At 48.9% G+C, this 12,340-nt stretch overlaps 1 protein-coding gene across 2 annotated transcripts; it reads right to left on the bottom strand.

The window, feature by feature from the left end:
- Positions 1–3,693: 3,693 nt before the first annotated feature.
- LOC102692970 (potassium voltage-gated channel subfamily E member 1-like) lies at positions 3,694–9,021 on the bottom strand. Of its 2 annotated transcripts, XM_015361542.2 has the most exons (3): positions 8,215–9,021; positions 7,403–7,515; positions 3,694–7,139 (listed from the first exon to the last, which is right to left on the bottom strand). In XM_015361542.2, the coding sequence occupies exon 3, from the start codon at positions 7,129–7,131 to the stop codon at positions 6,742–6,744; it is 390 nt and encodes a 129-aa protein (XP_015217028.1). In that variant the 5' UTR covers positions 7,132–7,139; positions 7,403–7,515; positions 8,215–9,021; the 3' UTR covers positions 3,694–6,741. The 2 variants fall into 2 exon arrangements, with proteins under 2 accessions (XP_015217028.1, XP_015217027.1); XM_015361541.2 differs by having other exon boundaries at positions 3,694–7,515; positions 8,215–9,019.
- Positions 9,022–12,340: the final 3,319 nt, after the last annotated feature.

The following is a 12,340-nucleotide window of genomic DNA, read 5'->3' as shown; positions in this document are numbered from 1 at the left end:
CGAGGCAAAGATGGAAGTGAACTGGAGGGTGAGTAAGCGCCGCTGTCATTTTTATGCCACACACCTCTGTTAGCAATGGACACACGCTGAATTTGCCATTACGGGATCAGTATTTGGCTTTAGCAAAGTAGCTCTATTATCCCTTTGTAAAATTGTTTACTATGCCGCATGTCCAGTTGGTATACTGCGGGCGTGTGTGACAGACCCCCGGCGCTGTCTGTGTCTGTGGTGCTTTATATTTAGAAATGCACTTTGTTGTGACTGTAGATGTGTCGTCTCTTTTACTGGTCCTTTACACGTTAAAGATAAAAGGCGCACTGATCGCGATTTTTCCTACAGCATCGTCAAGCGAGCACGTCGTGTCTCCTGTGATTTTAAAATAGAAACCAGACAGCGATGGACTGTAAGCCCCCGCATTCCAGAGAGCTGTTGGGGTGGCCAGTTGTTTGTAGAGGGACATTTTTTTTTCTGTTTAACCAGATCAGTTCATGACAACTGTTCCAATTCTGTGAAGGACTTTAATTCTACATCAGGTCCTGCCGGTGGCCCATGTGTGATGTTTTTGTGTGACTTGATCAAATCGGGTCTTCCTGGCCGCCGCGGGCACCAGCGTGTCGGTCCGGGGGGAGGGGGGGGTCTGCCCTGTGCCCTGTGCCCTGTTGGGCTGGTGAGTGACACCGACAGGCCCAGAGGCTTGACTCCCCTCTACCTAGCCTCGGGTCAACAGCAGCTGCTCCGGGCTGTGGAAGGCGGGGGGGACGGAGAGCTGAGTGAGTGCAGGGGCTGAAGTGAACTGCGACAGCGACCTTTCTGAAGGCTTGCTGTGGTTTACTCAGCACAAAGTAAAATACTGACTTGGTGCAAACGGGCAGGGGCAGTATGTTCGCCACACACAAGACCTGGACAAACGCATCTTGCTTAGTGTGAGTGCATCGCATGTCCCCATGGTGAGGTGGTGGTGGTTGGGTCACCCGGTGGGGTCATCTTGTGGTCAGTTCCGTCACAGACACAGATAGTGACACTCATTTGCGAAACGGGGTGTTTAGGGAGTTTGTCTGCCAGCTCAAACTATGACTGATGGCAACTTTACAGGCATACGGAACCACTGCTTAGTACCCAGTGCTGAAGTACTGTGTGGGTTTACTGCAGTAACTTTCGTGCTGGAGACTTCAGTGCACAAGTGGACCTGTATCCCAGCTTCACTGAGGGGAGTGAGTTGTGAAGAGGCATGTAGGGGGAATATTTGACTTCTTATGTTGTTCATTCTCTCTTGAACAACATAAGAACCATTGTAATCAAAAGTCGATCCAAATGATGTAGCCCGATTGGTATTTTTATAGGATTTGGTGGATTATCCAGCTGTTTCTTGAATGAAACCAGGGTATCGGCTTCAGCCACACAGCTGGGGAGCTTGTTACATACTCCTACAACCCTTTGGATAAAGAAATCGGAGGTTAAGATTTTAATTTGATTTTTTTTTTCTGGTAAAACCCGAACCGGATCCGAGCGCTATGCAGCTGGATTCTTTTTCTGTACCTCTTTTTCTGGGAAATGGAACCTATCGGTGCATGGATTGTGCGAGTACTTCTTGGAGTCTTTCACTGGCTCGGTCCTTGCTAGCTGACCTCTGACCTCTCTCTGCAGGCCCTGGATAACTTCCCCCTGCTGCTGTACATCCTGGCCGCCAAGACCCTGCTCCTGTGCCTGGGGTTTGCTGGGGTCAAGATCTACCAGAGCAAGCGAGCCGAGGCAGCCCTCAAGAAGCAGCGGGAACTCGAGAGGCGGCAGCAGCAGCAGCAGGAGGAGGCAGCCAGAGCCGAGCCAGACAAAAAGGAGGACTGAGGGAGAGAGTCCTGGGGGCGGGAGAGGTAGGGAGGGCCTTTTTAACGCAGTAGAGCCTCTACAGCCCAGAGGTGTCCAGTCCTGGTTCTGGAGGGCTGGGGTGTCTGGGTTTTCCGGACAGACCAGGTTTTCCTGGACCCTGCGAAGCAGCAGCAGCACCAGCAGCATCTGTTAATAGGTCAAATAATAATTAGCTTTATTTTATATGGCACCTTGAAAGGTGGCTTCTCAAAGTGCTTTATAGAAGACATCAAAAACAGAAGAAAATCCACCATATATACACAACTAGAGGTGATAGTAGATGGGGCGGGTACAGAATATGGGAGGAGAAGGGCACCACAGCACCCGTGAAAACCCATGCAAGCCTTGAGAACATGCAGTCTCCTCACAGACTGACAAGCCCTTGACCAGAATCAAACTTGGTAACCCAGGTCCTGTGTTAACTGCCAGTCCACCAGGCTGCCTGTTTAGGGATTTGGCACCGAACTGTGAATTACCTTCAGCTCTTTCCTTTAATGGAACAAATGACCTGCTTAATTGATCAATAACATTACAGCTCCTTAAAAATACATAACATGTGGGACTTGCTGGAGTGTGACTGTCCAGGATGGAGAGCTCTGGTTTAGATGACAGTTTTGTGCTATTGGAAGGTATCCCGCCTTTAGGGTTAAAAATGAGCCAGTAGACCAGGATATCAGGGGTGGGTTCTTGATCAAAGTGTCGGTATGTCTGGCCAGAGAATCTTATATCCCTGCTCTACGAAAGCCCCCAGGGGTCTGTGGCTTGAGAGACCGTGGAGGCCACATCCTCTGGGCAGCGCGGGTCTCACGCTGCCCATCTTCTCTCCCTGGCAGACATGGGCGCGAGCTGTCAGTGAATGCGCCGCTCCTGCTGGACTGTAGTGGACAGTGCTGGCCGAGGAGTCAAAGGAGGGTCCACAGAGACAGAGGGGCCCTGGGCTGGACCAGACCGCTGGCTGTGGGTTGACCGTTGGGAGGGACTGTGATTTTTTGTTTTTAGCAACTTTATTTTTCCTCAATGTTTTTAAATAAAGTTATTTTTTACAACTTTGTTTTGCATCTTTCCCTTCACCGTGCTCTGCAGTGTTTCAGGTGGGCTCATGTGTGTTTGAAGGTCCTACAGAAGAATAGTCGATCAGCCCTTACTGAAATGTTTCGAGTTCTAGATTGCATTTTCATTGCAGTTTCGATGATATATGCGGCTGCACATTAATCACAAGGTGTGTAAAGGTGTTCTGAAATAAACCATGAAAATGAGCAGACATTATGAGGAGGACATGCAACACCAAAACCTGGAGGAATAGAATCCATCGTGTCTTAGTTATGGGTCTGTTTATATCTTCAGCTAAAACCAGGAAGAACGGCAAAACCTGACAGGTTGATGAAGATCGTTCGATAGTTAAGTGCTCACTGTGGAACAAAAACCTTCAGTCACTGCTGCCCTCTCCTGCTCTTAGACCTGATATAGATTATGTTGTAAGGCATATAGTTTGCCGCTAGATGGCAGCGCTGCGTACTTTTATTTTGTCTTGTCTGCGTTCACGGCCACCTGCAGTTCCTTACCTTTGATCTGGCTGTGCTGTGAGTCATACAGGTGACTGGTCCTGGGTTTTCTCTGCCCAGCCACTCACTATGTCACGGTAAAGGCTGAACGCTGGTTGCACAGACTTTATTGATGGTGGATGCTCAGGGTTCAGTCCTGAAGCACAACAGCTACCTTTTCTGCGAGCACTCCTATTTCACAGGCTTTGTTCACAAGACCTTGCTTCCTCTACAATGAGATACCCAAGGAGCTGCTGCTGCACAAGGAAAAATCACAGTAATGTGCTTGTGCAACGATGCTACTTTTTATTAAAAATATTTCATGCAGTATTTCATTTTTAACAGAGGACAGAAATGACTACATTTGCTTTTTTAAATACTAGTTACAGTTCTACAGATAAATAATAATGCTGGACTCTAAATCAAATCTAAATCTAATTTTTTTGTGTGTAGAACACCATGCATATGGCACATTTATTACACAGTAAATAATGCTCTAATACAAAAGGTTTAGAAGTTGGAAGGTGCGGTATGGAGCACATTTTTGCAACCTGAACCTTTTAATAAGGATTTGGTGGGAAAACTGTAACGCTGGAGAGCCAGATCATTGCACTGTCTGTCCATTTTCTAATCCAATTCAGGTTTGCAGGGGAGCCAGAACGTATCTTGGCAAGCAACGAGCACAAGACCCTGGATGGGACACCAGTCCATTTCAGGGCACACAAACTCCCCATATCAGGGCCAGTTTTCCCAGAAGCTGGTTAGCCTGCCAGTACATCGCTGAACTATGGGGGAAACTCATGCCAACGGCGAGAACATGCAAACTCCACACAGATAGCACCCCAGAAACTGAACCCAGAGTCTCAGCAAGGTTAACCACAGCACCAACATGCCACCCCCTCCCCATTGCCCTACCGTGAGCCTCCAAGACTTTGAATTCTCTAACGTCCTGCGAACATCCGAGTGATTAAGGGAGTGTTCCCTAGCAACGCTCACGGAACTGATCAGAATCCCCAGACGCTGTAGAGAGAGTGCCTCAGAAGCTGGCAGGGCCCAGCCTCCCAGGGCATATCTTGAGCAACAGGCATTCTGACACGGGCACAGGTTTCACGTTCTTCTTGAGTCTGGCCTGAACTGAGAAAACAAAACACTGGGAGGCAGATTTCTCCATTTCCTGCTTCCTGCAGTTTCAGCTCGGCCCCCCCCCAAGCTTCGATTGCACTTGCAAAATTCACACATCGCGGATCTAACATCGCCGCTGTGGTGCTCCCTCACTCCTCTTGCCTCGGCAAGGAAGGATAAAAAAAAAAGGATTGTGCAATTTCTGGGTCTTACGAATTAATTAAAAGGAATGAAAACTGGCGGTCGTGTCGGTCGGCGGTTAAATCTCCCGTCCTCTGAGGTGCAGTACCAGGAGACAGTGCGGGACGGGAACAATTCCTGAACAGGCCTTCCTTGCTTGCCAGCTCGTCTGCCCCTCCATCACAGAAAAGGAAAATGTGTCTGCCTCTCAGCATGCCGGATCTGTGCTTAGAACACAACACTGTAGCTCACATTTTGTTATCCATCTGTTAATTATGGGACAGTGCGGTGGCTCTGTGGCTAAGGATCTGCGCCTGTGACTGGAAGGTTGCCAGTTCGTATCCTGAGGCTGGTAGAGGAATCCTACTCCGTTGGGCCCCTGAGCAAGACCCTTCACCTCAACTGCTCCAGGGGTGCTGTATAAATAGCTGACTCTGTGCTCTGACCCCAGGCTTCTCTCCCTGTCTGTGTATCTCATGGAGAGCAAGCTGGGGTATGTGAAAAGACAAGGTCGTAATGCAAGAAATTGTGTGTGGCTAATGAAGTGATCTTACTTAATTACCAAACTTATTAAGTGATTAGGTCCTTAATTAAACCCTTTTTGAAAAACAAAAACACATATCGGGTAATATCAATGCACCTGAGAGGAAATACTCATTAGCAGTGTAGCACAAATCCCTTTCAAACAACTGGCAAACCGACTCCCACTGAATGACGCTTGATGACATCATCTGGCTTCAGGTCATTGCCTAAGAATCTGACTTGAGCGCTCAGTCAGAGGCAAGTATCCGTGCGTATTGCAACAGTTCATGTTTCTGGAAAACAGCGGAACGTATAAAATCCAGAATAAACAGATATTTACTGCTCCTTTCCCTACACAGTTGTATTTCAAGAAACCAGATCTGCTTGCAAAGCGATCACGTTTTCGTATTTGTCCACGTGGAGGTGTCCTCTTATGAACCCCTATTGTCAAACTGAAAGCGGGGTAAAGGAAGCAAAGCTTTGCCCGGGACATTATTTCTCCTTTATCTCCTGGTAACAGGAGACTGGTTTTAGGGAGGCAGATCATAAATGTCCGAAAGGATGAATGAATGCTGACAGCTCTGAGACTTGAGTCGCAGGATCTGCTCTTTTTCTCCCTGTTCTCGATTGTAAAACCATAGTGTCAGGAAGGCGCTCTTTCCAGACCCTATGCAGACAACACAATCCGGGGTAGAGTGAAAAAACATGGGGAAAACAGCATGCGGGAGTCAGGAATGATGTGTCCATGGTGCGCTGGTGTTCGGAGGAGGTGTGGCCGAGGCAAACGGCCTGGAGCCGAGTCCAAAAGGGGAATCCAAAAATGGGGCAAAAGTCCAAAGCCAGGCGATCCATCCAAGACAGACAAGATAAAAACAAGAACCGGGTCGGGACCGGCACGGGAATGGGAACAGGAACAAATACAGGAACTAAAAGCTTAACGGGACCAGGCGCTTCCAGGTCCCGGACTCGCCTGGTATGAAAAACAGAGCACAGCCCGGAACAGAGCCAGCGTCTGGCTTTTAAGGGAAACTGGAAAGGGGGCTGGAACAGGGAACAGGTGCGGGGGATGAGTAAAAAACAAGGAAGGGCTGGAGCGCCCTTAAGAAGAGGGGCTTACGAACGTGACACATCTTATGAAATGAACAGACATCATCTCCTCCTATTGTTCCGATCCAGTTTTCTGAGACTGACGTTTTGGGGATTACAGTATATAAAATAACTCCTGAAGACAATGATGTAAGCAGATCAGAGAGACAGAAATCTGGCCTCACCACCGTCACCCAGACTGTACCCCTAGGTGACAGTCGGGGGTTCGGAGGCGACGGAACCATCGACCGGCCCGAAAGAGGAGGAACGAATTCACCGATCCGAGATGATGAGGTGTGGATCTTGTTCTCCCTCGTGTCGGATTCTTATCAAAGGAGGTACCCTCTGCGACCGTAGCGCTGTGATTTTACTGATCATGGTCCACAGTGCTGGACTGGGCATGGGCACGGAAAGAGGTCCCGGACGCTCAGCCTGGGATGTGCTGCTTGGGACGATCCAGCACCCTGGGATTGGGAATGACGCAGGAATCCTCTGGAGCGTCTGGCCCAGGTTCCAGAGGGTTTGCATGTCCTGGGGAGTCGACCAGTCGGGACTGCGGCCAGTCGTGTGCGATGTAGCGGTGGTAGGGGTCCTCGGAGTTCTCCAGCTTCTTGGACCGGATGTAACTGAGCATGATGGCGAAGGTGAAGGCGCTGAACAGGCCCACCATCAGCAGGATGTAGATGATACCGTGGCTGTCGTCCGCGGGGGGACTGCGGGGCGCCGCGGCCTCTCTCTCCCCTGCTGTCCGGTTCAGGCACTGCTGGAGCAGGGAGACCAGCAGGGGCTGCAACTGAGTGCTATTTCCCCACGGCATAGCGCCGCCTACAGGGAGGGGAGATGGCTGTGAGTGTTCCCAAAGTGGGTGTTTCTCCAGCAGGGGTGCACAGTACAGGTCTAGAAAACTGAGTGGCAGGGACTTCTGACTGGGCTAAAACGTCTCGGTTAACTGTATCCCCCAGTGGACAAGTCCCAAAGCTTGCAGGGTTAAGCGGGTCTCAGATAATGGGAGTAACTTGAGTAGCTCGGGTTGGAACAGAGCCCAGAAAAACATCCAGAAATGGTGTCAAAACATAATCACAGCTCACCCCACCGCTCTCTGGCGGTCCCCTGGGCGCCGAGCGGCGAGCTCTTTGCCGACTGAGCTCAGAGGAAATGGGTTCGGTGGCTGGGTAGCGTGCAGATGAAACCAGCGCCGCTTCTGAAAAACAGAGATAAAAAAACCGCGCAGCAATGAGCAGGAAACCAGATGTGTTCCAGGATTTACGAGCTCCGCTGTTATCACGTTAAAGTACAGGAATGCTGCTCTGTTCAGTTTAGATTCCATCTGTTTTTCGTAAACGTTTCCATATTCTACCAGGTACCACGTTAATGTTGTTTAATTTGTAAAGATTTTTGATAGATGAGAGGATTCTCATAATGTAGTCTAAACCGCCTCCAGGTGTGAATTCTTCAGAGCGCAGTTAATCTACGTACCTGTCAGCACTTGTTTAGAAAGAAATGAGACCTGCGCTGTGAGAGTGGAGAAGAGTGTGCAGCCGAACATAGTAATTAAGATTTTTAAACAGTCCAGACATTTTATTATCCTTGATTTACAATCCTACATGTAACATTTAGGTAACACATTCCATACATAGGTGAAATCTTGCACTCCAAACGAATTGGCTTCGAGTTATAATGTCTTTTGCTTCACTCACTTAGGATCTCCATCCGTCCTTGCGTCAGGCCGCTTGGAACCCGGGTACGAGTCGCTCGTACCCGGGTTCCAAAATCGGAGGGCAGGGAAAATAACGATAACCTGGCATACCCGGCTACATCTTTCAACAATTACAACGCCTTTTAGTAAAACCGAGAGTCAAAACGTCGAGAGAGAAAAACATCGAAAAAAACTTTTACAGACCTGCCTTCTGTAGCAGACCGCCCCGCGTCACAGACGGCTCAGAAACCGGGCGCAACTTGCCGTGTCCCGCATCTTCTCCCGGCGAGGCTGATGGCTGTAATGAGCAATGGCTGTACAGGATGTTACCGCCGTCCGCTCACCGATAGTTCGGCATCAGTGCCTCTCTCTTTGTACACCGCTCGCCTGGGCTTCAAGTCCACGTGTACGCCCGGACTGGCTTGTTCCAGCCTGTTTGTCTTTTCCCCGCAGAGTGAAGCTTTGTTTCTTTCAGTTGTCCCGATGTAAGGCGATCAGTTCCTTCGGTGTAAGATTTACACCGCGTCTAGCTGGGCAGACGGGGAGCTGTAATTTCTAAACAACGTTTCAAAATATAAGATAGAAATCACATTCCGGCGGAGACAAATTTGGAAGTTACACCATTGACGCGATCCGAGATGTGGCAAAGAGTTTTCTAGCGGTCAGTTTTCATACAGGAGAGTATCCTTTGCTTAGTGAGCCTTAATCAGTTGTTTAAGTCGTTTTCGTTGTTGTTTTTTTCCTGCAAACTTAATGCAGGAATGCAGTTATTCTCTGGCTAAACGATTGTTTCAACGTCTTCCTTCTCTTGCTTCTTCTGAAATGTATCCCCTCCGCTTTTATTGAACCGAGCTGTGGGAGGACAGAACAGCCAGTCCTGTAGGGGGGGTCAGAAGGAAGATAAGGCAGGCCTTAGGGTGATCTGTCTGTGTGACCCCCGCCTCCCCACAGGCCGTCTTGGGGCTCCTCCTCTGCCCCGTCTGTCGGCCCACCTCCACCCGAAATTGATTTTATTCAAGCCAGGCTTTGTCGTTCAGCTCTTTCCCTTCCTCAATCGGCCCAATGACGCAAAGCAGAAAGAAAAACTAGCAAGGAGGAGAGCTACTTGTCCAGACAGTACCACGCTTTTAAGGCACCCTGGGATGATTCCAGCAGTTCGCCGGGTTGATTATCAGCTTGAAATTTGATTTCTGCCGCAGTTGTTCCGTCATATAACCTGACCGGGTGCAGGGCACCGCCTGCGCACAAATGCCGTGTACAGCTCTTCCGAAATGATCGTTAATGGCCCTAGATTCAGTCTTTCTTATACTGTAGGTCGCAATGAATTAGCTGTTATTTAAAAACATATTAAATTCACTTGCTTAAGCAATTGACCAGTTATGCACGTAGTGTTTCAGTGAAGGGAACCAGTGTTCCCTGTAGGCTGCGGTTTGCATTGCTGTCTCACGATGCTGGGGCCCTGGGTTCAATTCCTGGGCTGCTGTCTGTGAGGAGTTTGTATGTTCTCTGTGTGTTCATGTGGATTTTCTTCCCACAGTCCACAAACATGGTAGGTGGGCAGGTTAATTGTCTTCTGGGAATATTGGCCCTGGTGTGAGTGTGTTTGTGTGTGTGTCTGCCCTGCGAAGAGCTGGTGCCCTGTGCCCTTTGCTTGCTGGGATAGGCTGGGCACCTCCCACCACCGGCTGCCCTGTATTGGATAAAACTGATGAATGTTCTCGATGTAACTTAACCGAAGACCGGTAATTGGTCTTTGAAATTTGAAAAACTGAAATAATACCAGTCCTCTAGAAACAGATTTTATTTAAATTCTACCTGTAATGCCAGGTGAAGCAGGGCTCCCACAATCCGGTTTTGAGCAATGCGGAGTGAATCAGGCAATAAAAGCGCGCTCTCGCAGATCGAGTGCGGGCATGCAGCCTGGATGCCACGGGTTCGAGCTTGGCTCATGCTACTAGCCGACTGTGACGGAGATCACATCGGCAGTGATGCACAACGCATTTGAACTTCCTGGGCGCTTGCAGGGACAGTAGAGAGAGATACGACGCTTCTCCAGTCAGGGCCGTCTCGAGGGGTGGGCGGGGCGCGAGGCCCAAGATGGTGGTGGTGAGAGGGTTCTTGTGTGTAGTGGTGGCTGCAGGGAGCCGCATTGAGGTGATGAAGTAGCTACCTAATGGGCCTGCGCTAACAGACATACAGAACCAAACCGAACAGAACTACAAATCGCCGTTGTTGCTAATGCTATCGGCACCTTCAGGTGTCTCAATGCTAGCATCCTTGTCGTCGTCGAGATCACCGCCCGAGTCCGTTTCTTCTTCGCTCCTGGTTTTTTACAACGAACCTTTCAAAAGACCCTTTAAGTGCCACATTTGCACCCCCCCCTTTTCTGCTTCCTTCTTCTATTCCTGCACCCACTGTAGTATTTTCGAAATTTGTCCCTGTCTCAGCTTGTGTTCGCCATTTTTTCCACAGGCTAACGTTTTTTTCCAAGCTAGTTTAGTTACGCCGCAATAACTTTGCAACTGATGGCCTATGACGTAGTTAGTGCGGGACACGCCTCCAGCTCTGAAGGGTCTCATTTAGAACATTCAAGTAAGATTTATGTGCAAACAGCCAGTCTGGTTTTGGGTAGAATTCATTTCTATTTCATAATTGAAATAACCCGTAGGCGTTCTTCTACAGTATATTCCGCACATTGTCCGGACTGTGACAGGATGTGGAGCTGACCACTTTCGCCAGTTTCACACGCTATGCTAAAGAGCTGTTGTCCATCTGCTTCGCCCAGCTGCTCGGCATTGTGTTTGTTAGTTCGGAACATCCAGGCTTCGCCGTAACTACCCCAGCTATGAACGCTTGTGGACACCCCACACCATCTCCCTCGAAATTTCAGCCACGACAAAGTCCGCGACATCATTCTGAAGGTGTACATTCAGCGGTGTACGAGCAGAGTTACGGATCGAGTGACCTTTTTAAACGAGTTTAAAATCGATGCAGACAAGACCGGGGGTGTAAATTTCCTTGTTGGAACCTCGCCTTGCTCCTGTTCGCGTTCTGTTCAAAGAAATGACTTTTCATGTTAACCCCTACAGTGTGGAACCACTTAAAAAAAAAACAAATACAAAACGTAGGTGGGATAAGTGCAGTTTGGAATATTGTATGATAGTTTAGACCATGTAATGTAGATTCGGAATGGTTAACCTTGAGCTCTGAGCAAATTTTCTATTGGAGTTTGTTTTTCCTTGGCTACTTTTACCTCATCTTAACAAGAAACGATCTCATTTTTCTTACTGGACCCAGATCAAGTCAGTCTGACCAGTAACAGTTTGTTTTTGGTGGGAGTGGGAGTCATTGCCTCCAGATTGCCCAGTTTTCTTCTGCGGAAAAGCAAGACTCTTGCCCGAGCCATGACTGTACAACTCTCACTCTCACAGAGTAAATCACAGCCTCTACTGTGACCTCCACATTCTGCCTGTTTAATGAGCAGGAGATGACAGACCAAGGTCGCCTGGCCTGACAGAGGACAAGCAGTCTGGCACACACTCTCCCAGTGAGGGCTCTGCACTGCTTGCACACCTATTCCTGCTTCCCAGAGTCACAGGCTGGTTGGGCTAAGCTAAGCACCCTGCTCTGGGTCGGTTATCCTATGGGACAGGACATCTATGAATTGGCTATATTACTCTGCTCTCCTCCCCACTGATAGCTGATGTGTGGTGAGCATTCTGGCGCACTATGGCTGCTGTCGCATCATCCAGGTGGATGCTGCACATTGGTGGTGGTGGAGGGGAGTCCCCATTACCTGTAAAGTGCTTTGAGTGGAGTGTCCAGAAAAGCGCTATATAAGTGTAAACAATTATTATTATTATTATCGTGGGCAGCACTCTCACCCTTGTTAAAGTAACAGAGTTTATTGGGAGAGCCTGTTCTGGTGAGGTGACCCCTGGGATACTCAGTGACATCACACTCCCATGTAGCGGTGGGCTGGCCTTTTAGCGTGGTGGGCTTTTCTGCTGTTGGAGGTGCCGTGTAGCTCAGGGCTGGGAGAAATGGGGATTGAGTCCGGGTTGGGAATGAGCTTTGCGTGCAACACTAATTGTTCTACTCTTTTCTGAAAAGAGGAAAAGGGAAGTTCTGGTGCTACAACAAAGGAGAGAAATGTTTTGAGTGACTGTGGAGTTCCTGATGTCTGGCATTCCTTAACCCTTTACATTTTATTTGGTGAATAACAAAGCATTAAAAAGTGCAGGCCCACAAGCCCTTCACATTTTTATGAATTTGTGTGTGGAAATTGCTGTGTGTTTGACTGCAGAAGTACCCTGTTCTGTGCAGGAGG

The sequence above is a fragment of the Lepisosteus oculatus genome, chromosome 13 (genome assembly GCF_040954835.1).
Source record: "Lepisosteus oculatus isolate fLepOcu1 chromosome 13, fLepOcu1.hap2, whole genome shotgun sequence".
NCBI lineage: Eukaryota > Metazoa > Chordata > Actinopteri > Semionotiformes > Lepisosteidae > Lepisosteus > Lepisosteus oculatus.
Note: the sequence above shows the minus strand (reverse complement) of the source record. Positions and strands in the feature narration are given on the sequence as shown.

Coding starts and splice junctions, on each gene's coding strand:
- LOC102692970 (XM_015361542.2), bottom strand. CDS start 7,131: ATGCCGTGGGGAAATAGCACTCAGTTGCAGCCCCTGCTGGTCTCCCTG.